Here is a 25,656-nt window from a genome sequence, read left to right as displayed (position 1 = left end):
TAAGTTGCCATAAGTGAGTTGCCCAAGGTCACTAAGCCTGATAGTAGGTGATTCAGAACTAGAACTTTTCCCTGGTTTCCTGACTTCTTAGTTGAAAGCGTTTTCACTATCTTTGGCTTTGATTTCATATTTCTGAACTTTTATTACCAAAAGACAAAGCCAAAAAAAAAATTCGTTCAATCTGTTTTCTCCTTTGCTTTCTTGAGTCTTTCTTTTGTATTTTTCACATTGAGGGGTCCCACTGATTCTCTAATTGGCTTCCTGTGTTTGGTTTATTTAAAGCATCTCTTTTTCTTATTATTAGCTGAGTAGAATTCCCCATAAATAGATTTTTGGCCCTCCTAACTTCCAGTTTGATTCTGAGGAAGGTCAGTATAGGCAGAAAGAGACAAGCCAATCAGCACAGGCCACATGAGTGACAGAGTGTGACTCCAGGACCCAGGGCTTAATGGATTCCTGCTCTGTAGACTGGTTTTGAGGGGTCTGCTCTGGGCAGATGGCGAAAGTTCCTCAGTTTGCACCTGTAGTCAAGGAAAGTTAGAGCCCTAAATGAGTTTAGGGGTGGGGTAGGCCTATTAAGAAACACTAACAGACTCCCAAGCCAAAAATGTATTTCAGTGTGATCATGGCCTCCAATATATCTTCATTCTTGTCTGAAAAAAAATTCTCACTGTTAGGAAGTTCTTCCTTTTACCTAAACTGAGTCTACTCTGCTGCATTTTTAAATCATTTTCTCTTATTACTACTATGGTTTTTCCTATCACATTAATAGCCTCATATCTGTAAAGCACTTTGCATTTTCCAGATGCTTTTATGTGCCTGGCCCCACTTGATCCTGGCAACAACACCATGAGGTGGACTAGGAAGATATTGTCCTCATTTTAATAGAGGAAGAAACGGAGACTCAGAGAGATGGTATGGCTTGTCCACACATTGTCCAGAGACCCATATGGAGCTAATAAACAGTAAAGCAAGGACCAGAAGCTGGGTTTTCTGTCCTAGATCTGAGGTTTTCCCTATATACGAAACTGTCCTATTCTGGATTTTTATAATAGCCTTTTAGCTAATCTCCACTTTCAGGTATATCCACTCCAGTCATTGAAAGAGGTAGTTTTAGAGCAAATAAATGTAAATTATAATTGTACCAGAGAGATTAATCTTAGAGATTAAACCTAGCCTTATGATATGGTATAGTTTAGACTCAAAATCAGAGGAAGCAATTCTTAATAGACTGCAGCCAATGACTCCTCAGGACCTAGCACAGTGCCTGGCACATTCTAGATACTTGATAAATATTTTTAAATCGATTGTATTATCTGTGTCCCCCACCAACTTCTTTCATAGTGCTTGGCACGCAAAAGTCCGTACCTTTTTTGAAGAAAAATCAATGTATGCTAGAGGTTTAAAGGTCTGGGGAAGCACCAAAGGGGGAGGAGATGGGGTTGGGGAAGTTAGGGAATATTCTAGGAAGAAGGTTGGTATCGAAGATGAACCTTTGAGGGAGGAAACGGACAAAGAACATTGAGTGGGGCAGTCCAGAGAGAAGGAAAACATGAACCAAGGATCCACACATGTGCAGGGCGTATTTAGGAAATGGTAGAGGATTTGATGTGCCTGAGGCCTTGAGTTATTGCTATTTCCAGTAAGAGTGTTTGAGAAGAGGCTGGAAAGGGAGGCTGAGAGCAGACTGTGAAATTGGCTTTTGTCCAAAGACTGAGAGGAGTCATGAAAGGTTTCTGAGCAGAGAAGTGACCTGCTCAGACTCTCAGAGCCGTGTTGAGGGGATGGAGGCACCGAGGCCTGTTCTGAGTTGTTCTGGGAGCTGGCTGCTGCCCCGGGAGCTTTTAGCTTTCTTTGCACAACTCAGGTCTGTATACCTGTTCTAGTGTGTGGATAAAAGTTGTGCACCTCAGCTCTGGCCCTCCCCAGCTGAGCAATTCTGGAACAAATCTGGTTTCACTGGCCCTCAGGATCAATTTCCTTCAAGTCCTTCCCTGATTTTTCTTCATCATTACTCCATGCATTCATTTTAAAGGGCAACTTGGAACTAGGCTTTGATGATCTATAGGATAACAGCAAAGCCACATTTATAAAAGATAATGTTTTCTCAAAAATCAGACACGTTGTTATAACAAAGTAGGTAGAGAAAAGCAAGGCATAGTTATTAACAACTCTGTTAGCAATAATTTTTAAAATTTATTTTTTTTGCTACTCCGGGTCTTAGTTGCAGCACGTGGGATCTTTAGTTGTGGCACGTGGGATGTTTGTTGCAGTACGTGGACTCTCGGTTGCGGCATGCATGCAGGACCTAATTCCCCAACGAGGGATGGAACCTGGGCCCCCTGCACTGGGAGCGCAGAGTCTTACCCACTGGACCACCAGGGAAGTCCCAGCAATAATAATTTCAAAACTCACTTCTGTACCACGAACACTTACATGCACACCATTCTCTGTGCCCCAAAAGCACTGGGCCAGAAAGAGCCATCCTTCAGCTGGTCTTCCTCTCACCTGCCTCAGTAGAATCAGCCGCCAGCCCAGCACTTCCACCTCCTGAACAGATCTTCCCTGTGGCCGCTTCTCTCCACCACTGTTGCCTCTACTTTAGTCTAAATTTCCATCCTGTCTCACCTGGATTCCAGAAACTTCCCACCTGATCCGCCTCTCTTGCCTGCCTCTAATCCTTCTTCCCAAGGCAGCCAGAGTGACCTTTTAAAAATAAATCTAGGTGCTCTGTGATGACCTAGATGGGTGGGATCGGGGTGGGGTGGGGGGGCGTGGGAGGGAAGTCCAAGAGGGAGGGGATGTGTGTATGCGTATGGCTGATTCACTTCACTGTGTGGCAGAAACTAACACAACATTGTAAGGCAATTTTACTCCAGTAAAAAATAAATAAATAAATAAACTTAAATAAATAAATAAATCTACGCAGGGGCCAGTTATATCTGAAGCAAATATGGCAAAAGCCAAGATTTAACAAAGCCGGTTGGTGATCATCCAAGGGTTTTTAAAAAATTATTTTTCTGCCTTTCTGAATGCTTATAATATTTAATTTTTTTAAATTTTTAAACAAAAAAATCTGGTATGTGACTCCCACTCTCACCTTGTTTAAAATGGCTTTTAAGGTAAAGGCTAAACTAATATTACAATACCATGGCCACTTCTCAATTGTTATCATGGAAAAATTTCAAACACACACAAAAGTAGAACAAATAGTGTCATAAGCCCCTTGTACCCAGCACCCCCCCAGGCTGCTTAATCAGGCCTCTGAGCCCCTGCATCACCGAGTCCTCCCCACCTCTCTGCTCCCTTTTATACTAGCTTCTCAGTCAACTCCAGCTGCCCTGGCCTTCTTTCTCTTTTCTTAATAGGTAGGCTCCTTCCCATCTCAGGAATTCAATAAGCCATTCTTTTCCTGGGGCACTCATTATTTGACCTTCACCTTCACCTCTTCTGCTCATACACATGTCTCAGCTGAGATGTCACATCCTCTGGGAGGCCATCCCTGACGTCACAGCCTAGATCTCCTGTCACACACTTTCTTTCCCAGCACCTTCTCCTTTTCCTTCACTTACCACCGTTGGAATGAAACATTTCGTCTTTCCATGTTTCCCACCCCCTCCAGGCTGTAAGCTCCATGAGGAAGAGTTCAGTAGGAGAGACAGGCATGGAAACCACTATTGATAATGTACTATGAAAGATGCTGTAAGTAAGGGGTGCATATGGGAGCACAGAGGAAGTCCATTTAACCTTGGATAGTCCTCCCAGGTGAGGTGACATTCAAGTTGCATTTCAAAGGAAATTTATCTATTAGTTCATCCGGGAGAGGCCAGTATCCACGTGGGAAAGGCCTTCTAGGGAGAGGGAATGAAAAAAGGCAGAGAGGAAGGAACTTGCAGGATGTGTTCAGGCAACACAAGTAGATCAGTAGCTAGAGGAGGGGGCACTTGGGGTAGGGAATAGAAGGGTGGGGCATACAAGTCAGAGGGTAAGGCTAGAAAGGTGCATTGGCATCAGACTGTGAGGCTTGCTGAGTGCCATGCTGAGGAGCTTAGACTTTAAGACTGGCCGTGAGGATCAGCTCCACACTCAATCCAATTAAGCTAAAGTAATAGAACTTTATATAATTACTTAGAGGTTATCTACTTCAGCTATCTGCCTATTTCAGTTGAGAAACTAAGGCCTGACCACGGTCTTTGTCTTCCTTCTTCCCTTTTCTAAACTCATCAATAAGTTAAGCCCCATCGGACATAAAATGATGGCAGATTTGCAGGAAGGCACTGGAAAGGGCAAGGAAGACTAAGGCGCCTTGCTTCTCAGAGAGTGAATGTGCACATGGCTACCCTCCTGGCCTTAGGAGGAAGCCTCCCCAGAATTGGGAAACTCAGACATCCCAGTGTCTGGCTGATCCAAAACCCCAAATGTGCCACCTCCCTGGGCATGGTGATTGTCTGGCTCGTGGTGGCCTCCTGGGAGTGGGCCAAGGACACTGTGCAGAGCGCCAGGGAATTCCCGCTGGTGCACTTTCCACCCACTCGAGAGATGGTGGCAGCCAAGAGGCAATGCCGTGCCATTAAGGTGTTTGTCAAGAAGCTAAGTTGGGCTTTGTGGGCGATCCTGAGGGCCCTTTTTAGACTGGCTGTGAGTGGGAAAAGAAGAAAATTTTAAAAAGACACAGCCTTTGGAGGCAAACCAGAGCTAGCGTGGAGGGTGTAGCATGGCAGAGAGAACCCTCCCCGGGAGGCAGGGACACTAGCCTCCATTTTCAGCTCCTCCACCAACTTGCTCTGTGACTTTAGATAAGTCATTTCTCCCTGAGTTTTATTTTTCTCTTCTGCAAATTAAACGTGTTAAATCAGATGATCCCTAAGTATTCGTTGATGAGTGCATTTTCTAGATACCTCCATGGTTAGGCCTTCACGTTTGAAGTTTTAAAAAATTAGTTATAACTCAGGTGGGTTCAGCGGCAAGGCTGGGACCTCAGTTCTGTGGGTGGAGGAGGAAGCGGGTTTTGGTGGGACAGGAGTTGGAGGGAACTGCCACAGTGATAAGGCTGATCTCTGAGGAGTCACCAAAGGACACAGTGATTCGGTCCAGCAGTAATGACCAAAGGTGGTGGTCCATGTACTGCTGAAGAGTGTGGGAGAAAAATACAGACAATAACATTGTGAGAACGCTTACTATGTGCCAGGATCTGCTAAATGCTTTACATTCATCTATTAGCTTCTTACTGCTACTGAAGCAAATTACCACAAGCTTTGGGGCCTATAACCATACAAATTTATTTTCTTACAGTTCTGAAATTTATTAGTTCTTATTTAATATTATCTTACAGTCTGAAGTTTGAAATGGGACTAAAGGGACTAAAATCAAGGCATCAGCAGGGCTGCATTATTTCTTGAGGCTGCAGGGGAGAATTCGTACCTTGCCTTTTCCAGCTTCTAGAGGCTGCCCGCATTTCTTGGCTTGTGGCCCCCTTTCGACAATGGCATTACTCTGACATCTGCTTCTGTCTTGACGTCTCCATCTCTGACTCTGATGTCCTGCCTCCCTCTTATAAGGACCGTTGTGATTACACTGAGCCCACCTGGATGAGCCAGGCTAATCTCCCCACCTGAAGATCCTTAACTTAATCATACCTGTAAAGTCTCCTTTGCCATGTAAGGCAACATAGCAGGTTTCGGGAATTAGGATGTGGACATCTTTGAAGGGCCATAATTTTAGCTATTACTGAATCTTACTGAATCATCATCTTACTGAATCCTCCTAACAACTCTTCTTTTAATATCCTCTATGTAACGGATGAATAAAAATGATGGCTTAAAGAAGTTAGGTCATTTGCCCAAGGACACTCAGCTGGAAGGAGCAGAGTTAAGTAATATTTGGCATGTGGTGGCATCTTGGTCCCAAGTGACCTGTCTTTTCAGATACAACCTCACTCAGCTCCCAGGTGTGTAGGGACTAGAGTCTCACTCTCTGGAGGACACTGAGAACCAGGCAGGGAACCTGAGGTCCTGAGAAACAGATTAGCGTCCTTACAATCTCAGTTTAGGACCTGAGTGCCAGCCAGGGAAACTGAGGCCAAAACCCACTTGTAAGGGCTGGCCGAGGAGACAGGCGGGTGAAGGACCCAGGGATGAGAGCAGAGCCGAGGCACAGAGGGCAGGGGCTGGATCTTGAGCCAACTTTAATAGAAGGCTTTCCTAAATGGCAACATGCTTCCTGTCCTAGCAAATCAGAGGTGATACTGAACATAACATGCCCATTCTTCATGGCACAGGGTCATCACCCCCAGCCGTCCTTACTGCGGTGGTTCTCAAACTTTAGTAGGCAACAGAATCACTTTAGGTGCTCTCTTTTTAAAAACGCAGATTCCCAGTTCCCAACCTCAGAGGGTCTGATTTTGTAGGTCTAAATTCACGTTTGGGAATACGTACTTTCAACAAGTTCATTGGATGATGTGATGCTGACAGCCCATGATGCACAAGGACTGCCCAGTGAGAAACACAGCCTCAGTGTTTGGGGCTGCAGTGCAGTGAGGGCTTTAGAGTTGTTTGTCACCTATCAGGAAAATAACAGCCATTATTATTGCTATCTTTTACTGAGCACTCAATACCACGTATTATGTTATTTAATCTTTACAACCACTCCATGGGGCACATGCTGAGGACATTATGCACATGGAGATTGATGTGAGCAGTAGCGAGGCTGAATAATTTGCTGAGGGTTGTGTGACAAGTAAATGGAAGAGTTAGGATTTGAGCCCAGCACAGTGTGTCTCCAGAGCGTGTACTCTTAACCATACCCTAAATGTCCTCTCAAGCTGCCTCGCTCCTCACCGCTCTCCACACCTCACTACCATTCATGTCCACCTGCTCAGATAAGGAAACCAGCTCTCCTTCTGAGCCCCATCCTAGGAGGCTATTGACTGAATGCCTAGTGCTTTCCCTAAATGCCTAGTGCAGAATTTAGGGTTGAAAGGACCCTTAGAGAATATTCAAGGCAGCCCTATATGGGAATCCCTTTATAATAGTGGTTCTCAACATGGGACAATTTTGCTCACCGTCGAGGGGACTCTTTGGCCAATGGAGACATTTCTGGTTGTCACAGCTGAGGGGGTGGTGCTGTTGGCATCTTGTTGTAGAAGCCAGGGATGCTGCTAAATGTCCTACGATGCACCGGACAGCCCTGCTACAACAGAATTATCTGGCCCAAAATACCAGTAGTGCCGGGATTGAGAAACTTTATTCTACAGCAAATTTTGACCAGCAATCACTCATCCTCTCCCTGAGCACTTCAACTTGTTTTATTCAATAAAGAGGTATTTATGCTGGCCCTGTGCTAGGTATGGGGATACAATTGTGAAGAAGACAAGACTATGGGCCCCGCCCTCGGGCATTGTGTAGTCAAGGAGAGGAGACAAGCAATTCCATTGCAACACTGTGTGATAAGAATTGTGATAAGGAGAAGGATGGGTACTGACCAGGGATGTAGAAGGAACTCCTGGGTTAAGGGGTCAAGGAAGGCTTCCCCAGAGAAAGAGAGAGGAGCGTGATCAAGACAGAAGGAACTATGTATGTCAGGGTCTGGAAGAATTAGAACACACTAGAACACAGAGTGCTAGGTGGGGAGTGGTAAAAGAGGCTGCAGAGGTAGTCAGGGACCATATCATAAAGGCTCCTGGTTTTTTTAAAACCACTTTATTGAGGTATAATTGACATACAAAAAGCTTCACATATTTACTGCATACAACTTAATGAGTTTGGAGCTAAGTATACACCTGTGAAACCATCACCACAATCTATGCCATAAACAAATCCATCCCCTCCAAAAGTTTCCTCCTGCCCTCTTTATTTCTACCATCATCATCATTATCACCACCACCATCATCATCACCTTGTGCTAAGAACTTAAGGTCTGCCCTTTTAACAAATGTTTTAAGTGTATAATACAGTATTGTTGACTATGGGCACTATGCTGTACAGTAGCTCTCCAGGACTTATTAATCTTTTGTAACTGAAATTTTGTACCCTTTGACTAATATCTCCCATTTCCCCCTCCCTCAAAAGCTCTTGATGGGAAGACTTTGAAGCTGCCTCAGGTTATTTACACTTTCTGTTCCCTCTTCCTGGAACTCCCTCGCCTCCTTCAGGTCTCTTGCTCAGATGTGACTTCCTCAGAGATGTTCCCTGACCATTCTCAATACAAAAGTTGTCCCATCACTCTCCATCTCCTTACCCTACTTTATTTTTCATAGCACTTATTGCAACATGGTTCATCCACTAGACTGTAGCTAGAAAGTAAGGAGAGTGTTTTTGTTCAATGTTCTATCCCAGAGCCTAGCCCACAGTGCCTGGACATCGCAGTAGGTCCTCAATAAATACTTATTGAATGAACAGACAGAAACAGATTCGATGTTTAGGAGGTAGAGCCAATAGTTCTTTGGTAAAAGACAATGTGGACCAAGGAGAGCAGGGAGACGTGTGTCATATGAAGCTTCTGGTTAGATAACTGGGTGGGGGGTGGTGGCGAAGCCTGGCGTAGGAATCACAGCAGAAGGGTATTGAGCTCACGGTGATCTGAGATAAGGTACAGAAAGGAGTGTGAGCTATAGAAAGTCCTGCGAGGGGAAAGGGATGCCTGTCCAGTGGTCTGACAGTGTGAAATGCCTGGTTTCAGAGACAACTGGGTTTGAATCCTGCTACTTATTAGCTTTGTGGCTCTGGATGATTATTTAACCTCTATGAACCTCAGTTTCTTCATCTGCAAATTGGGGATCATAATTCCTACCTTGTGGGGTCGTTGCAATCTAGACTGCCTGGCACAGTGCCAGGTATGTAGTAGGCGTTCTAATAATAGTAGCTATATCCTTGTTACTATAATTAGAACATCTCTGTTAAAAAGTTGTTTATTTGAGTGAGTCAAGATCTATGTCCTGTGATCTCCTGTGCTGGTCTTAGCTTGGCCGTCTGCCAACCAGAATAAATCTCCTTCATCCATAGCCGTTTGGCTTTTTGAAGACAGTCATGTCCCCTGCAGTCCTCCCTTCTCCAGCCTAAACATCCCTCATCTTTCCTCGTGGGCTATGGTTCCTACGAATGACTCCCTCACTCTCCTGGCCACTCTCCCTTAGTCATGCTCTAGCTTGTCGCTGTCCTTCTAGAACTGGACTTGGACTTCCCATGCATGTTGAGGTCGATGCCTTGTTCCTGTTACTCACATTGTCACCCTAGATTATGACCTCAGCTGCCCAAACTCTTTGATCAAGATCTTTGATTCTTTCTTTCTCATTCCAGCCCATGCTTCCAAATTTAACACCTTCCTGCCTGTCCCTTCTTTGTAGACTTCGCCTCTGGCCTTTCTGACGTTACCTTCAGACCCACTGGATTCCTGACCAAACACCAGATCCTAATCATTCCCCTGCTCCTTCTCCAGGCCTGTACAGTCTGGTTTGGGCTCACACCCAACCAGATGCAATGCTCCTGAACACCCCCAGAAGACGCTGTTTTGACCGATCCATCTCTCTCCTCCCCCATGGCCATCTCTGTTTTCCAAGAGCAAACGGCAGCACACCAGTTGATCTGCTATTTGCCGCCTCCATTGACACTTCTAATCTCACCACCGCCTCTGCTGTCTGCCGCTCTCTTCCGTCTTCGGGCCACTTTTTTTCTCGTTGTTATTCTCCGCTCTCTCCTTTGCCTGCCACTGCAGCTAAACGTCTCAGCTTCGGCTTCTCGGGAACCAAAATCCCGCCTTCTGGCCAGCGGACCAATCACGCGGTGTTGTCGGTAATCTCTCCATCTTCGGTTCAGCCCAGCTATTTTGGTCCCTGCTCGCACTCTGAGATCTTTCTCACTTTCCTGTGGGTTTACACCTTTTTCAGCACTTAAAGGGTGACAGACATCTTAGAGTTGGTTAACTGAGCTGTAAAGGTTAGAATTCTGACACGGCTGGCGATTGATTAATGGATCCAGGTGTAAAAAGATGAAAGGTAGGTCATTCTGTTTAAAACTGAATGGGGCTTTTTTTTTTTCCTTTAGTGGATTTTATCTTTTTTCAAATGGGACAATGGAGCCTCTTGCCTCATCAGGCAAAGAAGTCAAACCACAAAAGATTGAATTTCAGCAAACGGTTTTTTCAGTCCCTAATAGATACCAAGGATTGTGTTTGGTGCTTTCATGTGTATTACTCATTAAACCTTCCCAAGATGAAATCCCTTCGTTGGTACCCAGACAGTACCTCCTAGACCAACTGTTTGTTCACTCATTCATTCCTTCCTTCACTCACTCATTCATTCAGTGATTATTTATTATGCCAGGCACTGTGCTAAGTACTGTAGCAGATATAAAAATAAATATGACAGTCTCTGCTCCTTGGGAACTCAATCTAGTGGGGAAAACATATCAACCAACAGGTGTGATACACTGTGGTAGTTACGTTTAGAGCAACGTTTAGAGAAGTAAGCACTGCAGGAGTAAAGAGGGTGCCCCCTAGCTCTGCCAGGGAGAGTTAAGGAAGGTTTTCCAAAGGAGGTGACATTTCAGCTAGATTTTGAAGGACGAGTTTGCTAACATGCATAAAGAGAATGGGCTCTGTTGGCAGCAGGAACAGCCTGGAAGTGTGAAAGGGCAGGGAATGTTCTGGACTTGGGACGACTGGAGTGTAGAAGACTTCCTTCAACATCAGGAGCTTCTGCTCAGAGAAGTCAGAGGATTGCCTGGGTCACAGAGCAGGTGAATGGCAGAGACAGGGTTAAACAGCAGAAGTTGGAACTGTCTGGTCCCTAACGCATAGTCCTTAGCCTCCCACCCTGTAATACACACACACACACACACACACACACACACACACACACACACGCACTCACGCACAGGTGAGGTCCAGTCTCAATGCCCTGTTCCCTGGCTTAGAGCTGTCATTGACCAGCTCCTCCCCCTCCCATTTCCCCTCTTAGGGGTCTGCCCCTGAGCTCCCAGTGAACTTGGGAGGGAAGCAGAACCCAGAGAAGGCTGATCCATTCCAATGTTTGGCCCTGAACTAGACATTTGCCTAAGACCTGAGTCCTTAGATCCTAACTCCTGACACTGCTGAGAACTTCGTAATGGATCCTGATTGGCTTTGAGATGCTCCTTGCTTGAGTATCCAAAAAAAGGATCTGGGTAAACCAGGTTGTCCTTTACACAGGAGGAGCTACTTCCAATTCCCCAAAGCTTTAGAAGGCTGAAGAGAGTTTATGCCAAAAATTCCCTGTTCCCTATCTCCCACCATACGTAGTAATGAGGGCAGGAGGGAAGAAGATCCTTAAATTCCATACTAGCTTGGAGGTAGGTGCTCAAAAAATACTCGGTCGGTTGACTGGTTTGTCAGAATTATCTGTCGAAAGTTCCCAGCCATTTCCCAAATGCTGTAATTCATCCTAATTGGATTTTAAGAGAACTAACTGAGTCCACAGATAGGGAGGAATTGGATTTTAGTTTGTACCACACCTCTTTTTGGAAGGGTTTGAGGCAGTTTACAGAGTGAAGCAATGTTTTTAAGTAAGATTTTTAAGGATGAAACATAACTTGGTGGTTGGAAAGATGAAAAAAGTAATAGCTACTTCCAAGCATCACCATGTTCAACACTTATGCTATAAATTTGACTGAAAGATTTCTGGCAGAAAGGCCAAAAATGGAAAACCACTGGGCTACCCAGTGTGCATTTTCTGAAACCAGAAAGCATGCAGAATCTCCTGTAGGGAAACCATTTTCCTCAAGCTAAAGCTTGATAAAAAGTGATTTTGTTTGGTCCCAATAAAGCTGAGTGACAGGGCGAAGAGAGCGATTCAAGTCAGCTGTCATCTCTCTGCATGCAGTGTTCCCAGTGCTGTGTGAGAGATGGTCATGCCCATAGGTCACCCGAGAGCAGGTAGACTTGACTGTGACAGATGCACTACCCTCCATAGACCCACGAGGACTGGCTCTTGGTCCAGGGGGAGGGCAGGATGACTAGATTTCAAAAGGCAGGGAAGGAGTCAAAGACCATGTTTTCCACGTTGATTTTACAAAAGGTAACAGAGACACCATCCAAAAAGATAACAAATGAATCACTTTTGAGTGCTTATATGTCAGGTACATTTGATCATTTCATCTTAACAGCAATCCTGTGGAGGAAGGTCATTGTTTACATTTTACAAGGAAGGAAACTGAATCTCAGTTTGTCCAAAGTCACACAGCTGGCAAGTGGTGAAGCCGGGATTCCATCTCAGGACTGTGTGCCTCTTTACCACTATACCGCCCTGTTTATTCAACCCAACAATTCTTCATTGAAGTTTCCGTAAAGAAAGAACGGAATGTGGCATGCTGGCTGGTAGGGGCTGAGGAATACGGTGCAGGAACTTAATGCTTTGATGACATAACTGACCTGGGAATAGAAACTGGAGCTGGATGAATGGACAGGTAACTTGTCAGTTGCCCTATCATGTCCATTTCCAGATGTTTTACTTGAGCTTTTTGGCTGATCCGAGACCACAGTCAAGTCACAAGTGATTCTCTGTAAGTTGCCCACTTTGTGAACAGATAATTAATGGCAGATCATCTCTCCCCACTCCCCTCCTTTCCAATCCTCTCCACTCATCACCACACTCCTCTCCCGCAAGTTCCAGCCATTTTAAATACCGCTCAGAATGTGCCATGCATCCCAACACCTCCAGGCAATTGCACATGCTGTATCCTTCAAGACTTAGCTCCACCTGGAAGCCTCCCCTGAGTTCCCCCTTGCTCCCCATCTCCACCCCTCCATGTGGATAAGACACCGCACCTTCGTTCTCCCATGGAACCCTCTACACACCTGATTTTTAGTGCTGTATTTTCATGGTGGGTTTACTTGTTGGTCTGTGAGCTCCTTATTCATCGTTGTATCCCCAGAGCCGTGCACAGTGCCAAGCAGGTAGTCAGTACCCAGTAATGTTAGTTGAATGGAGACAATGATCAGCTACTTTGTCAGGCACTTCCTGGGCACCGGATATAGAGAGATGAGTAAAACACAGACCCTTCCCTGGAGGAACTCAGAGTCTGATACATAATGTAATGATTAGAGCCCAATATTATAAGAGCTATACCATCTGTAACAGGGGATTTAGGGAGCACAGAAGAGGAAGAAAATAACAGGCTGGGGAGTGAGACAAGTCTTTCAGAGGGAGTAATTTATGGACTGAACTTTAAAATAATGAAAGATTTTTGCCAAACTTAGAAATATGCCAGGCATAGGGACTTCCCTGATGGTGCAGTGGTTAAGAATCCGCCTGCCAATGCAGGGGACACGGGTTCAAGCCCTGGTCCGGGAAGATCCCACATGCCGCGGAGCAACTAAGCCTGTGCGCCACAACTACTGAGCCCATGCTCTAGAGCCTGAGAGCCACAACTACTGAGCCTACATGCCACAACTACTGAAGCCCACGTGCCTAGAGCCCATGCTCCACAAGAGAAGCCACTGCAATGAGAAGCACGTGCACTGCAATGAAGAGTACCCCCCGCTTGCCGCAACTAGAGAAAGCCTGCGTGCAGCAACGAAGACCAAACACAGCCATAAATAAATAAATAAAGCATTTCTAAAAACTAAATTAAATGGTTACAATGGTCAATTTTAGAAAAAAAAAAAAAAGAAATATGCCAGGCAGATGGGGGAGACATACAAAGGCATGAAAGAGATTCAAAGTTTGGGAAAGTGCAAGAAGTATTGAAATCCTGTGCCAAAATTTAGAATGAAAAACAGGTTTTGGATCTCAAACATGAAAGAGGTAAGGTTGTCACTCTGTTGTGGATGTTTGAAGACTTTATTATTCTGACTATTTTGTTTTTGGGGTTTTAAAAAATATTTACTTATTTATGTATTTGGTTGGTTGAGTCTTAGTTGTGGCAGGCAGGCTCCTTAGTTGCGGCTCATGGGCTCCTTAGCTGCAGCAGGCAGGCTCCTTAGTTGTGGCACGCAAACTCTTAGTTGTGGCATGCATGTGGGATCTATTTCCCAGACCAGGGATTGAACCCGGGCCCCTGCATTGGGAGCACGGAGCCTTAACCACTGTGCCACCAGGGAAGTCCCATGACTCTTTTGTTTTTACTCAGTCAGATGGATTTCATCACAAGGCAGTAAAGATGTGATAGCCACCTGGGATGAAATAAATAATAACTTATTTATAGTTTCTGGTCTGCCTCCTTCCCAAAATGGTTTGATTTGACTTGTAACAGATGCATCCACAATAAGACTGTTCATATAGAAACAAGAAACAAAACTATAGATGGGAAGGACATAATACAGCTTCCTAAGATCTTTTTGCTTCATTAGCTTACTTGGTGTTCAAGATAATCCTCTGAGGATGAGCAGCAGGTCCTGTGTGGCTTAGAGACCAGCGTGTAGGTGTGCTCCTTACAGGACATGCTTGCGGATTCCATAGATATGTGGATATTTTCCCCACTTTCCAATTGGTGCCACAGATATTTCCTGGTGCTGTGATTTCTTCTGATTTCTTGTTTCCATCCCTTGTGCTTGTTGGTGGAAATAATCATCTTTACTTTGCTGTCCTTCAGATTCATTGTTTGTTTGAGCTTCTTCATCCAAGCTACTTTCAGACTCTCTTGCCCTTTTAAAGTTTTTCTCCTTCTTGAAAAAAAGACTCCATGCATAAAACTTAAAAAAGCACAGAAAAAAGTCCCCCAAGATACTATAACAAAGGATATTCAAATTAATTCTTTTTTTACCTAAAACAATTTTGACATTATTTTAGACTTCCAGAAAAGTTTTCAGGAATAGGACAAAGGGGCTTCCCTGGTGGCGCAGTGGTTAAGAATCCGCCTGCCAATGCAGGCCACACGGGTTCGAGCCCTGGTCCAGGAAGATCCCACATGCCACGGGGCAACTAAGCCGGTGCGCCACAACTACTGAGCCTGCGCTCTAGAGCCCGCGAGCCACAGCTACTGAGCCCGTGAGTCACAACTACTGAAGCCCGTGCCCCTAGAGCCCGTGCTCCACAACAAGAGAAGCCACCGCAATGAGAAGCCCGCGCACCGCAACGAAGAGTAGCCACCCGGCTCGCCGCAACTAGAGAAAGCCCGCGCGCAACAACAAAGACCCAATCAATGCAGCCAAAAATAAATAAATAAATAAATATATTAAAAAAAAAAAAAAAAAAGAATAGGACAAAGAATTCCTGAATACGTTTCACCCACATTCCCCAACTCTTAACATTTTACTACATTTGGTTTTTTTTTTCTCCCTCTCTCTCCTCTCCCTCTCTTTCTCTCTATTTTTTCCCTGATTCTGTGGAAGAAAAAGTTGCAGACATTGTGCACCGTTATGTAAGCTGAAATACTTCAGCATGTATTCCCTAAAAACAAAGAATTCTCTTACATAACCATACTATTATTATGTTATGTGCGCCCTTCTAGGCTTTTTTCTATGCATATATTTGTGTACTCATATTTAAATTAAATAATACATTGTTTTGCTTATTTTGTTTATATTTATTTATAATGGCTTGCTCTTTTGGAGGGATTAGCAATAAAGACCGCAGATAATCTCATGCCTATTAATATTCTACAACATGATTCTTCAGCAGACTCTGCCTTTGGACACAGTGGGTTTCTGGGTGGCACAGCGTTTTATCAGTCTAGTCTGCTTCCGAGAATGAACTGTTCTGGTGCTCTTGCATGTCTAGTCATATATCAGTGGAAACCACATACATGGTAGAGAGGCAGGGTACTGGAAAGCCTGGAATGCAATTTAATCTTTATTCTGCAGCCAGTAGAGATCCAGTGAAAGTTTTATAGCAGAAGAGTCAGCCAACAAGAGCTGGGCTTTCTGGAGGTTAATTTGACAGTGTCTGCAGGAGGGAATGAAGGAGGCAGGAATCAGAGGCTGAGTCCATAAGTCCCTCCGGTAAAACGATCCCTGGTTTCAAGGGCAAATCTCTGCCCAGGTAGAACAGAGCCTTCTCTCGCGTAATGCATCCTTTTCTTTTCACATGTCTTTCAGAACTGGTTAAAGTCATACGGCTATCTGCTGCCCTATGACTCACGGGCATCTGCGTTGCACTCAGGGAAGGCCTTACAGTCAGCAGTCGCCACTATGCAGCAGTTTTATGGGATCCCAGTCACCGGTGTGTTGGATCAGACAACAATCGAGTAAGATTTGCATAGGACATTGTGCCTTTGAATTTTCCAGACTTACATTTGGGTTCACATTTGTCATGGCCTCATCTGTATACCATGCCCATCCTACCTTCCTATCTTTTACCCCTGCAGTGTCATCCTGGGAGGGAGTACCCCAAGGTGCCCTTTCCTATGTGAGCTGGGGATGTGTTCTGCCGTAAACTTGCTGTGTGACCTTGGACAAGACTCTTAACCCTTCTGGGCCTCAGTTTCCTTATCAGCACAATAAGGGGTTTGGTTATAGATGGTCTTAAATCTCCTCTGACACTAATAACTTGTGGGTCTGTGAGTCACCCCTCTGGCATTCCTGAGATGTACACATCTCACTTGATACAGAGAACTCTAGAATAATAATGAGTTGGCAAGTCTTATTCCACTATTCCCATTTATCAAGTATTTGCTGAATGCCTGCGTGTGCCAGGCACTGGGCTTGGTCCTTTGATCCCTGCCCTCCAGAGGCCCCCCATTTAGTGAAAAACACCATCATCTAGCTACACTGGTCTAGAACTCAGAAGGAAACACTGAGGTTCAGGGAGATACTTAGGAGGTAATGACAAGTAAGCCAAGCTACAGGGATGGTTTTACACTCAGGGAGAGGATAAAGAGGAGGGAGAGGGCTTCCCTGGTGGCGCAGTGGTTGAGAATCTGCCTACCAATGCAGGGGACACGGGTTCGAGCCCTGGTCTGGGAAGATCCCACATGCCGCGGAGCAACTGGGCCCGTGAGCCACAATAACTGAGCCCGCGCGTCTGGAGCCTGTGCTCCGCAACAAGAGAGGCCGCGATAATGAGAGGCCGGCGCACCGCGATGAAGAGTGGCCCCCGCTTGCCGCAACTAGAGAAAGCCCTCACACAGAAACGAAGACCCAACACAGCCAAAAATAAATAAATAAATAAATAAATAAATAATAAAAATAAAGGAATTCCTTTAAAAAAAAAAAAAGAGGAGGGAGAGAAGAGTGCTAGGGATGGAACTCACAAAACAAGCCGAGAAGGAGCAGCCTGAGAGGTGAAGGAAGCCCAGGGCGGGGATGCCATGGCCGCGAAGGGGGATGGTCAGCAGGGTCGGCTGCCATGGTGGTCAAACAGGAGACTGAAAGGTGTCTGCTGAGTTTACTAACAAAGAGGCTGGCCGTTGAAACCTCCGTGGAGTGGTGGCAGGAAAGTCAGATTGTGGTGGGGAAAAGGGGAGGTGAGGAGTGGAGATGACAAAGGTAGGGACAACTTTCAAGAAGCTGATCAGTGGGAGTTTCCTGGTGGCCTAGTGGTTAGGATTCTGGGCATCCACTGCTGTGGCCGGGGTTCAATCCCTGGTCGGAGCTAGAGAGGGATGAATTTTGTTTCTTTAAGATGGGAGAGAGTTGAGTATATTATATATATTTTTAAGGAACAGCCATGAAAGTTATTAAAGCTGTTTAAGAAAAGCCATAGCTGCCACGAAGGCACGACCAAGAGCTGGAGTGAGTTTCCCAAGCAGTGGGGGAGGGGCAGGAGCCCGAGCTCAGGTAGAAAGAAGGAGCGGGGCTGGGGGAGGATGCGGGGAAGTCAGTGGGTGGAGAACAGGAAATCTAGCCAATTGTGGATCCAGGATCAATCCACCCCTTGGGTGAGTCACTCCTTGAGATAAGCATCTCTCTGGGCCTCATCTTGTTCATTTACATGGGGGTGGGTGGGGGAAGTGTTGGATTTTTGACTCTTAAATTCTAGATTCCATTATTCTAAGCTTTTAAAATTTAGTGAGTCTGGTGTTTTTTTGTTTTGTTTTGTTTTGTTTTTTGGCTGTGTCAGGTCTTAGTTGTGGCATATGGGATTTTTCGTTGTGGTGCGCGGGCTCAGTAGTCGCGGTGTGTGGGCTTAGTTGCCCCGCGACATGTGGGGTCTTAATTCCCCGACCAGGGATCGAACCCGCGTCCCCTGCATTGGAAGGTGGATTCTTTTTTTTTTTTTTTTTTTTAATTAATTAATTTATTTTTTGGCTGCATTGGGTCTTCGTTGTTGCTGTGCGCGGGCTTTCTCTAGTTGTGGCGAGCGGGGGCTATTCTTTGTTGCGGTGTACGGGCTTCTCACTGTGGTGGCTTCTCTTGTTGTGGAGCACGGGGTCTAGGCACGCGGGCTTCGGTAGTTGTGGCACACAGGCTCAGTAGCTGTGGCTCACGGGCTCTAAAGCACAGGCTCAGTAGTTGTGGCACACAGGCTTAGTCGCTCCGCGGCATGTGGGATCTTCCCAGACCAGGGCTCGAACCCGTGTCCCCTGCATTGTCAGGCAGATTCTTAATCACTGTGCCACCAGGGAAGTCCGAGTCTGGGGTTTTATGATACTAAAATTCTGTATGAACATTTTCTATTCCTCAGATTCTCTGATTGTGAGATTGTGAAATTCTGAGATAATACATTTGACCGCTCCTATGATGCTGTGAGTACAGTGGACTCCTTGGCCCTGTGGCCTCACGAGCCAGCTGGTCAAAGAGAGCCTCACCGCCTTTCAAAGCGGAGGTTATTTTGAGGGCTTTGTGCAGGCCTCATGGCAGCGCATCCCGGGGCAGGAGCACCGGTGTGTCTGCTGAGGCACCACCTGGCCTTGGGTTTCGCTCTGTTCCAGAAGCCACAGGCCTGTTGGACAGGCTTCAGAGAGTGGCAGGTGGCAGCAAGAGAAGGAGGCAGAGGGAAAGATCTGAGGGAGGAAGATGGCATTCCCCACTTGCCGCTCTGCCCCCAGCTCTTTGTAGGAAGGCGGGGGAACGCTATTTTGGAGGCTTGGGAAGGAGGAAGTTGCTCGCACTTAATCCCAGACCTGATGCAGAGGGTGATTGCGGGTAGAACTTGGAGACCTTAGTTTCGGCTCCAGCTCTGTGACCTTGGGCAATCGCTGCCTCTCTCTGGGCCTGTTCTCCCTGGGGGCCCTTCCAGGTCTAGTTCAGCCTCCTGGAGGTGCCTCCTGGGTCTCTTCCCAGGGACTGTCAGTGAAAGGAAGCTAGATTAGCACTTTAAAGTATTATTTTTGAGTGCCTACCTTGGGAAATGTCACACGTTATTCACTCCTTCATTCATTCAACAAAAACATAGTTCCTCTAACCCAAACTTGTGCTAAGCACAGAAAAGAAAAAAAAAAAAAGAAAAGCCCCAGCTTTTGTTTCTCAAATTGCATTAATTAATAGTTCATTCATTCATTCAACGAAGTCCCAGTCCTGCCTCACAGTTTGCTATAGTTTGCAAGTTACTCGATTTATCTCTGTACCTTTTCCCTCGTCTGTAAAATTGGGATCAATCATTTCTGATTACCTCACAGAGTTGTTTTGAGAATCAAATTTATTTTTTTAAAAAAAGAAAGTGAACACTGTGAAAATTATAAACGTTTATACCAGTGCATGTTATTGTTGTTATTTTGTCTTTTGTTATTGATTTCCGAGTGTGGACAACCTAGGTGATGTAAAGCATACAAAATGAGTAAGACCTGGTTAAGTCCCTCAAGGGGCTTTTAATATTTGGTTAAAATAGTCTCTGTCTCCTTTTCTCTCTATTGCCAAAGGCAACTGCTTTCAACAACTGCAAATGAGGCCAGACTGTTTTTCCCCCAGCATCTCAATCTGTAGTTCAGTGAGCTGGTCATTAGGACAGCACAGAGACATGAAATGCAAGGATGGCCCTTCCAATCAGCCATGATCTTTTAAATCTCCTATCCTGGCCCCTATTTTATATCCCCAATGAAGTCCCAGGCTCACTGTTCCCTAATGCAACTTAACCTGACAACAAACAGTTATCAGGATTTACTTAGTTCCAAGCACAGGGCTAGCTTCTAAGGACACGATGATGAATACAAAACAGTTCCTGTCCTCAAAGAATTTACTATTTACTAGAGACAACAGACTAATAGATTTCAAATCACAATACAGTGTAGTTAAATGCTGCAGATAATTACACTCCAAGTCCTACAGTTGTTCAGCCACTTTTTGAACACCTGGAGTGAAAGAGAATTTACTGTCTTCCAAGCTATGCCTTTCTACCATGGGATAGTTCTCATTCATTCATTCAACAAATCATTCTTGAACACCTTCTGAGTCAGGCACTGTGCTGGCACTGGGGATACAGGCAAGGTTCCTGTCCTTATGGAGTTAGAATCTGGTAAGAGACACAAAGAATAAACAAAAAGCTACTATATGATGTCATTTCAGGCAATGATAAAGGATATAAAGAAAAATTAAGCAGGATAAACAGAAAGAGGTGGGATGGGGAGGCGGAGATTATTTTAGAGAGGGTGGCAGGGAAGTCCTCTTGGAAAGGGTGACATTTGAGAAGAGACCTTCATGAAGTAAGGGAACAAACCGTGTGAAGAAGAAGGGCATGGCAAGCAGAGGACACAGCAAATGCAAAACCCTGAAGTTGAATGATTTTAGCATGTTCAAGGCACAGCAGGGAGGCCACTGGAGCTGGAGCAGAGTGCCTGTGGGGAAGCAGGGGGTGCCGTGTCGTCACACGTAGGTGGGGGCTAGATCGCGGATCACGCAGTGGCTGTGGGCCAAGGTGAGGAGTTTGGGTTTTATTCTAGGTGATTGGGGAAATCATTGGAAGGTTTTAAAGCAGGGAGTGATGTGATCTAATTTCATTTACAGAGCATTTCCGCACGCATTCCCTCCTTGGCGGCTCCCCACAAGCTAAGACCAGCGAGAACCAGAATTCTCATGTTGCTGATGAGGAAACTGAGGTTCACATTGACTCAGTCGCTTGCCCGGGCTCCTATGATTAGTGATGAAGCTGGAACTAGCAAGCCCGTGTCTTCTGACTCCCAGTCTCTTATGCAGCAGCGCTTCTTCATATTCAGTTAGGAGTGAATGAAGTGATGAATTGAGCAGTCGATCATGTTCCTTTCGGGGACCCCATCAGAGCCAGGGGCCCAGAGTCTAGGTTGAGCGTGCACGTTGCCATTCACCCTGGGACCAGGGAGCTGCAGTGCCTTCCTAGAGTGTCCAGGGACCACAGTGTTGGTGTGTTTGTGTGTCCTCTCTCTGCCCAGGTGGATGAAGAAACCCCGATGTGGTGTCCCTGATCACCCGCACTTGAGCCGAAGGCGGAGAAACAAGCGCTATGCCCTGACGGGACAGAAGTGGCGGCAGAAGCACATCACCTACAGGTGCCTCAACTCCCTCTCCTCCTCCTTGGCTTTGGCTCCACCCTCACTCTGATTTTTCCTGGCCTGAGTTTCTGAGGCTCACACTGTAGGTGGGTCTGTGATCAGGGCCAGGCTCTGAGACCCCATGACTTTGTTCTCCTTGTAGCATCCAGAGGATGCTATGTCTCCAGCTTCAGGTTTGTTTGGTCCTTTAGGGGCTCATGAGTTATGCTCTGTTCAGATTCCTAGAGTTTTTAGTTACGGAAAGTGGGGTATGTTTGGTAACTTTCACCTGGGATAAAGAACCATGGCTGAACTCATCCTCCCTACCGCTGCTTGCCAAACCCCACTCCCTCTGATCTGGATCCCTTCCCCACTTAGCCTGATTGATGGACTTCAGCCGAGATTCCCAGCACAGAGTTCCAGTTGTTTCTTAAGGAGCATAAAAAGCTGGGAACTGAATTGCAACAGTTGTCATCCCTTGACTGTCTGGGCAAAGCAGGATCAGGCTCCAAGTCAGCCCAGTGACCAAGGGCAGGGATGATGGAACCCATCACAGCAGACGCAGACATCAGGATTCAGATGGGGTGGGGTCAGGGCCAGGCATAGGGCAGGCTCAGCTGGGCCCTGTTTGGCACCTCTCACGTCTCTGATTCCGTCTCAGGTGGATCCCTGGGTTCAGGAGTAGGATCTGAGACAGAGATCCTTTGGGTTGAGCTAAGGACTCTCCTGCTCACAAGCTGTAGAGACCAGAACAGGATTTTTTTCAGAAATCTGACAAGAGGAGGAAACTTAAGAAGAATCTGGGTTAGTAACTGGGTAGACTTAGAGTCTCCTGAAGAGTAGAGTTAGAAGTGGCTTCTAACCCAATTCTAACCTTAACTTCCATCACGCAACCTCTCTGGGCTCCAGTTTCCTTACCTGTAGAATGGGTGAATAGTCTTTGCCCCAGGTGTTCATGGGGCAGAGCAGCCAGAAGTGGTGATGCTCCATCGTGGAGAACCATGCAATATGGATACAGTAACCTTACATAGTTAAACCTATAACTGATTCAATCACACGCCACCCTATACCAGCTTCTATGTAGACAAACAGTAGTAGTTGGTGCCAAAGATTTTTTTACAGGATATTTCACTTAAACTCTCCACTGTTTAAGTGGTTTTTTAAAAAATATTTATTTATTTAATTTATTTATTTGGTTGTGCTGGGTCTTAGCTGTGGCTCGCGGGCTCCTTAGTTGCGGCAGGTGGACTCCTTAGTTGTGGCATGTGAACTCTTAGTTGCGACATGTGGGATCTAGTTCCCTGACCAGGGATCAAACCCGGGCACCCTGCATTGGAAGCATGGAGTCTTAACCGCTGCACCACCAGGGAAGTCCCTGTTTAAGTGTTTTTATAAATTTTATAAATGTACCTTTTTATGTATTGGGAGAAAAACTTAAAATTTAGGAAATGCCATGCACAACTTAATTTTTTTTCTACAAATTCAACACAAACTTTTTCAGAGATCAAATATAAAAACACTAAGTAAAAGGCAGGGGTGGGGACCCAGAGCCCTGCCCACCCAACCTCTTCATCAACCCCTGAGGTACCTCAGCAGAGTTCTAGGCCCACATGGCCTCTGGTGTTCCTTTTAGCTCTGCTGGTCTCTGATTCTTGGTCTGTTCCTCCCTATCAATCCTCCCCTCTCTCACCAGCATTCACAACTACACCCCAAAGGTGGGTGAGTTAGACACGCGGAAAGCTATTCGACAGGCTTTCGATGTGTGGCAGAAGGTGACCCCGCTGACCTTTGAAGAGGTGCCCTACCATGAAATCAAAAGTGACCGGAAGGAGGCCGACATCATGATCTTCTTTGCTTCTGGCTTCCATGGCGACAGCTCCCCGTTTGATGGCGAAGGGGGATTCTTGGCTCATGCCTACTTCCCTGGCCCAGGGATTGGTGGAGACACTCACTTTGATTCAGACGAGCCATGGACATTAGGAAATGCCAACCACGATGGTAAGGTCATGAGGGGACAGGGGGTTACTTGGCTGTCAGGGAAAGAAGCCCTGAGGAAGAGCTTGGAGGATACCACAGTTGAGTTTCCTGGTTTCTAGAGCTTCTTGTCCAGGAACTAAGGCCCTAAGAGGGTGGGAACTGCGGTCTCTGATAATATTCAACAGTTGATCCATCAGGGCCAGGGCCAGGGAGATGGGTCAGATCACTTAGTAAATGGTCTAATTGGATTGAGTTAGGAGGAAAGTTTAGGCCATGAATAAGACGATAAAGTAATGGATCAGAGGCTGGAGGAAACGGTTAAAAGGCTTAAAGCTGAAAGTGGTAGGCTCTGGCCTGACTGATGAGGGCTTCAAAGGCCATGCTGTGGGAAAACATGACAGACTTTCTCCCTTATGTCAACCTCACAAGTGAATAATAGGCCCCGTAGTTACTCTAGCATCCTCTCTGCAGTAATCGTAACAATACTCCTCAGGTTGCAAGAGTTCCTCATCAGTACTTACTTGCAAGGCAACTGCTTAGTAAGTAGGCAACTGTACATCATTATGCCCTTTTTTAAGATGAAGAGTTTGAGGCTCAGATGGCATAGCTGGTAGGCAGCAGTGCCAGGGCTCAAACTATAGTTCAACCACTGGCCATGTGACGAGGAGCGCATCATTCACCCTCAGTCTCCTCATCTGTCAGATGAGGGGCTGGATTAGGTGACTTCTGAAGTCCCTTCCGACTCTAATGGAACATGATGCACGTGTTCGAACATTTAAAAAAGACACAGTCTCTGCCCTTTGGAAGTCCAGAGTTGCGTCGGGGAGACAGACGTATACATAAGTCACACTGTTGCAAGGCAGACTGTACTGAAGGACGCAGCAGAAGTACCAAGAAAATGCAGTAGGACTCTGGAGGAAAGAGGGACAGAGGATTCAATTCAATTCTATTTTAGATTATAATAGATTAGAATTAGTATGTTAATATTCTAAGGCCCATGTCAAGTGTTTTCCACATACTGTATAATATGTATATGTTATTATCATCCCCATTTTACAGATAGATAAACTGAGGTGTAGAGAAACAGTAAGTAACCTACTAAGGTCCCACAGTTGGTGAATGGGGAAATACGTTTTCGAACCCGGACATGACGATTCCAGAGCCCATACCCTTTGCTACCATGCTGTTTCCATGGCTCTCCAACTGCAGGGCACACCAGAATCACCTAGAAACCTTTTTTAAGAATTCAGATTCCAGGCTCCAGGCCCCTAACCTCTTGCTATTCTGATTCTCTGGTTCTGGGTTCAGGCCTGGGAATCTGCATGTGGTCTCATAAATTCCCCAAGTGCTTCTGAGGCAGGCATCCATTACCTTGAGAAACACTGTCTTAATCCCCAGAGTTTCCCTAACTTGCCTGATCATAAGAATCAACCAGGTTCTTTTTATAAACATGAATTCCCAGGCCCTTCCCCTGGAAATTCCAATTCTTAAGCTTAGGCAAGTTGGGGAAACACTAGGCCTTCTTTTTCCTTGGCGATGCTTCAGGCTGAGAGCAGACTTTAAAGGCCCATTTCCTCAGAGGCTGTGTCTGCTGTCTGTAGGTGGGGACTGCCTCCTTGAAAGCATTTCATATCATTGCATGGATCCGGGATCACGACTCTTGGCCTGTCTGTCAAAGGGTGGTTCAGGAGGTGATGTGGCCAAGGCTCAGCCTAGGCAAAGTTATGAAACTGCTACATTTCTCTTTGTCCCCCACCCTCTTCTTTGGTCCTCTTTCCTATCCAGCTCCATTTCCTCAGCCCAGGAGTCCTTTCCCTTATGTCTTGGATGTGTTTCCTGGCTTTCTGAACACCTATTCTTTATCTTGTTCTTATTCTTGGATCAGTGTCAACCAATGGTGGTCTGTGCTAACTGATAAAGTGTGATGAGAGGAGAACTAACATTTTTGAGCCACTGTTATGTGCCAGGCACTGTTAGCTGATCACAGTCATAGCCCTGATAGAGATACATGAATTATTAAGGACATTCCTCCTCTACCCTGCCCTTCCCAGCTCTGGGTGTGCACTTCCCACACCTGCTCCTTGCTGGTGGAGACCTTGGACCAGTCTCAAAATCCTGAGAACTTCTGGTGGTGTGTGTGGGAAAGAGCTGGGACCTGTGGATGGGCACCATCCCAGCACCCTCTCATCTGTCCCACTCCATCCTGACGAATGACCAAGAATTCGGATAGAAATTCCAAGATAGCTAATGTCTTCTTTGGACGAGAGTCAGGACTTTGCTCTGGAAAACCAAGCATGAACTATCCAGATGCAGCTCATAACCCCAGCAATAGACTGCTAGGAACCGGAAGGCAGCCATTGCCATAGGATGGCCTTTGCAAGGAGAGGAAAGG

The 25,656-nt window shown here is 45.9% G+C and overlaps 1 protein-coding gene across 1 annotated transcript in view; it reads left to right on the top strand.

The window, feature by feature from the left end:
* MMP24 (matrix metallopeptidase 24) overlaps nt 1–25,656 on the top strand; it is a 43,346-nt gene that overhangs the window by 3,755 nt on the left and 13,935 nt on the right. The window contains exons 2-4 of the mRNA XM_061208195.1: nt 16,006–16,154; nt 21,189–21,305; nt 22,981–23,285. Coding sequence (XP_061064178.1) covers nt 16,006–16,154; nt 21,189–21,305; nt 22,981–23,285 — 571 coding nt within the window. The remainder of the gene's footprint in view (nt 1–16,005; nt 16,155–21,188; nt 21,306–22,980; nt 23,286–25,656) is intronic.

Source organism: Eubalaena glacialis, chromosome 13 (genome assembly GCF_028564815.1).
Source record: "Eubalaena glacialis isolate mEubGla1 chromosome 13, mEubGla1.1.hap2.+ XY, whole genome shotgun sequence".
Taxonomy (NCBI): domain Eukaryota; kingdom Metazoa; phylum Chordata; class Mammalia; order Artiodactyla; family Balaenidae; genus Eubalaena; species Eubalaena glacialis.
Note: the sequence above shows the minus strand (reverse complement) of the source record. Positions and strands in the feature narration are given on the sequence as shown.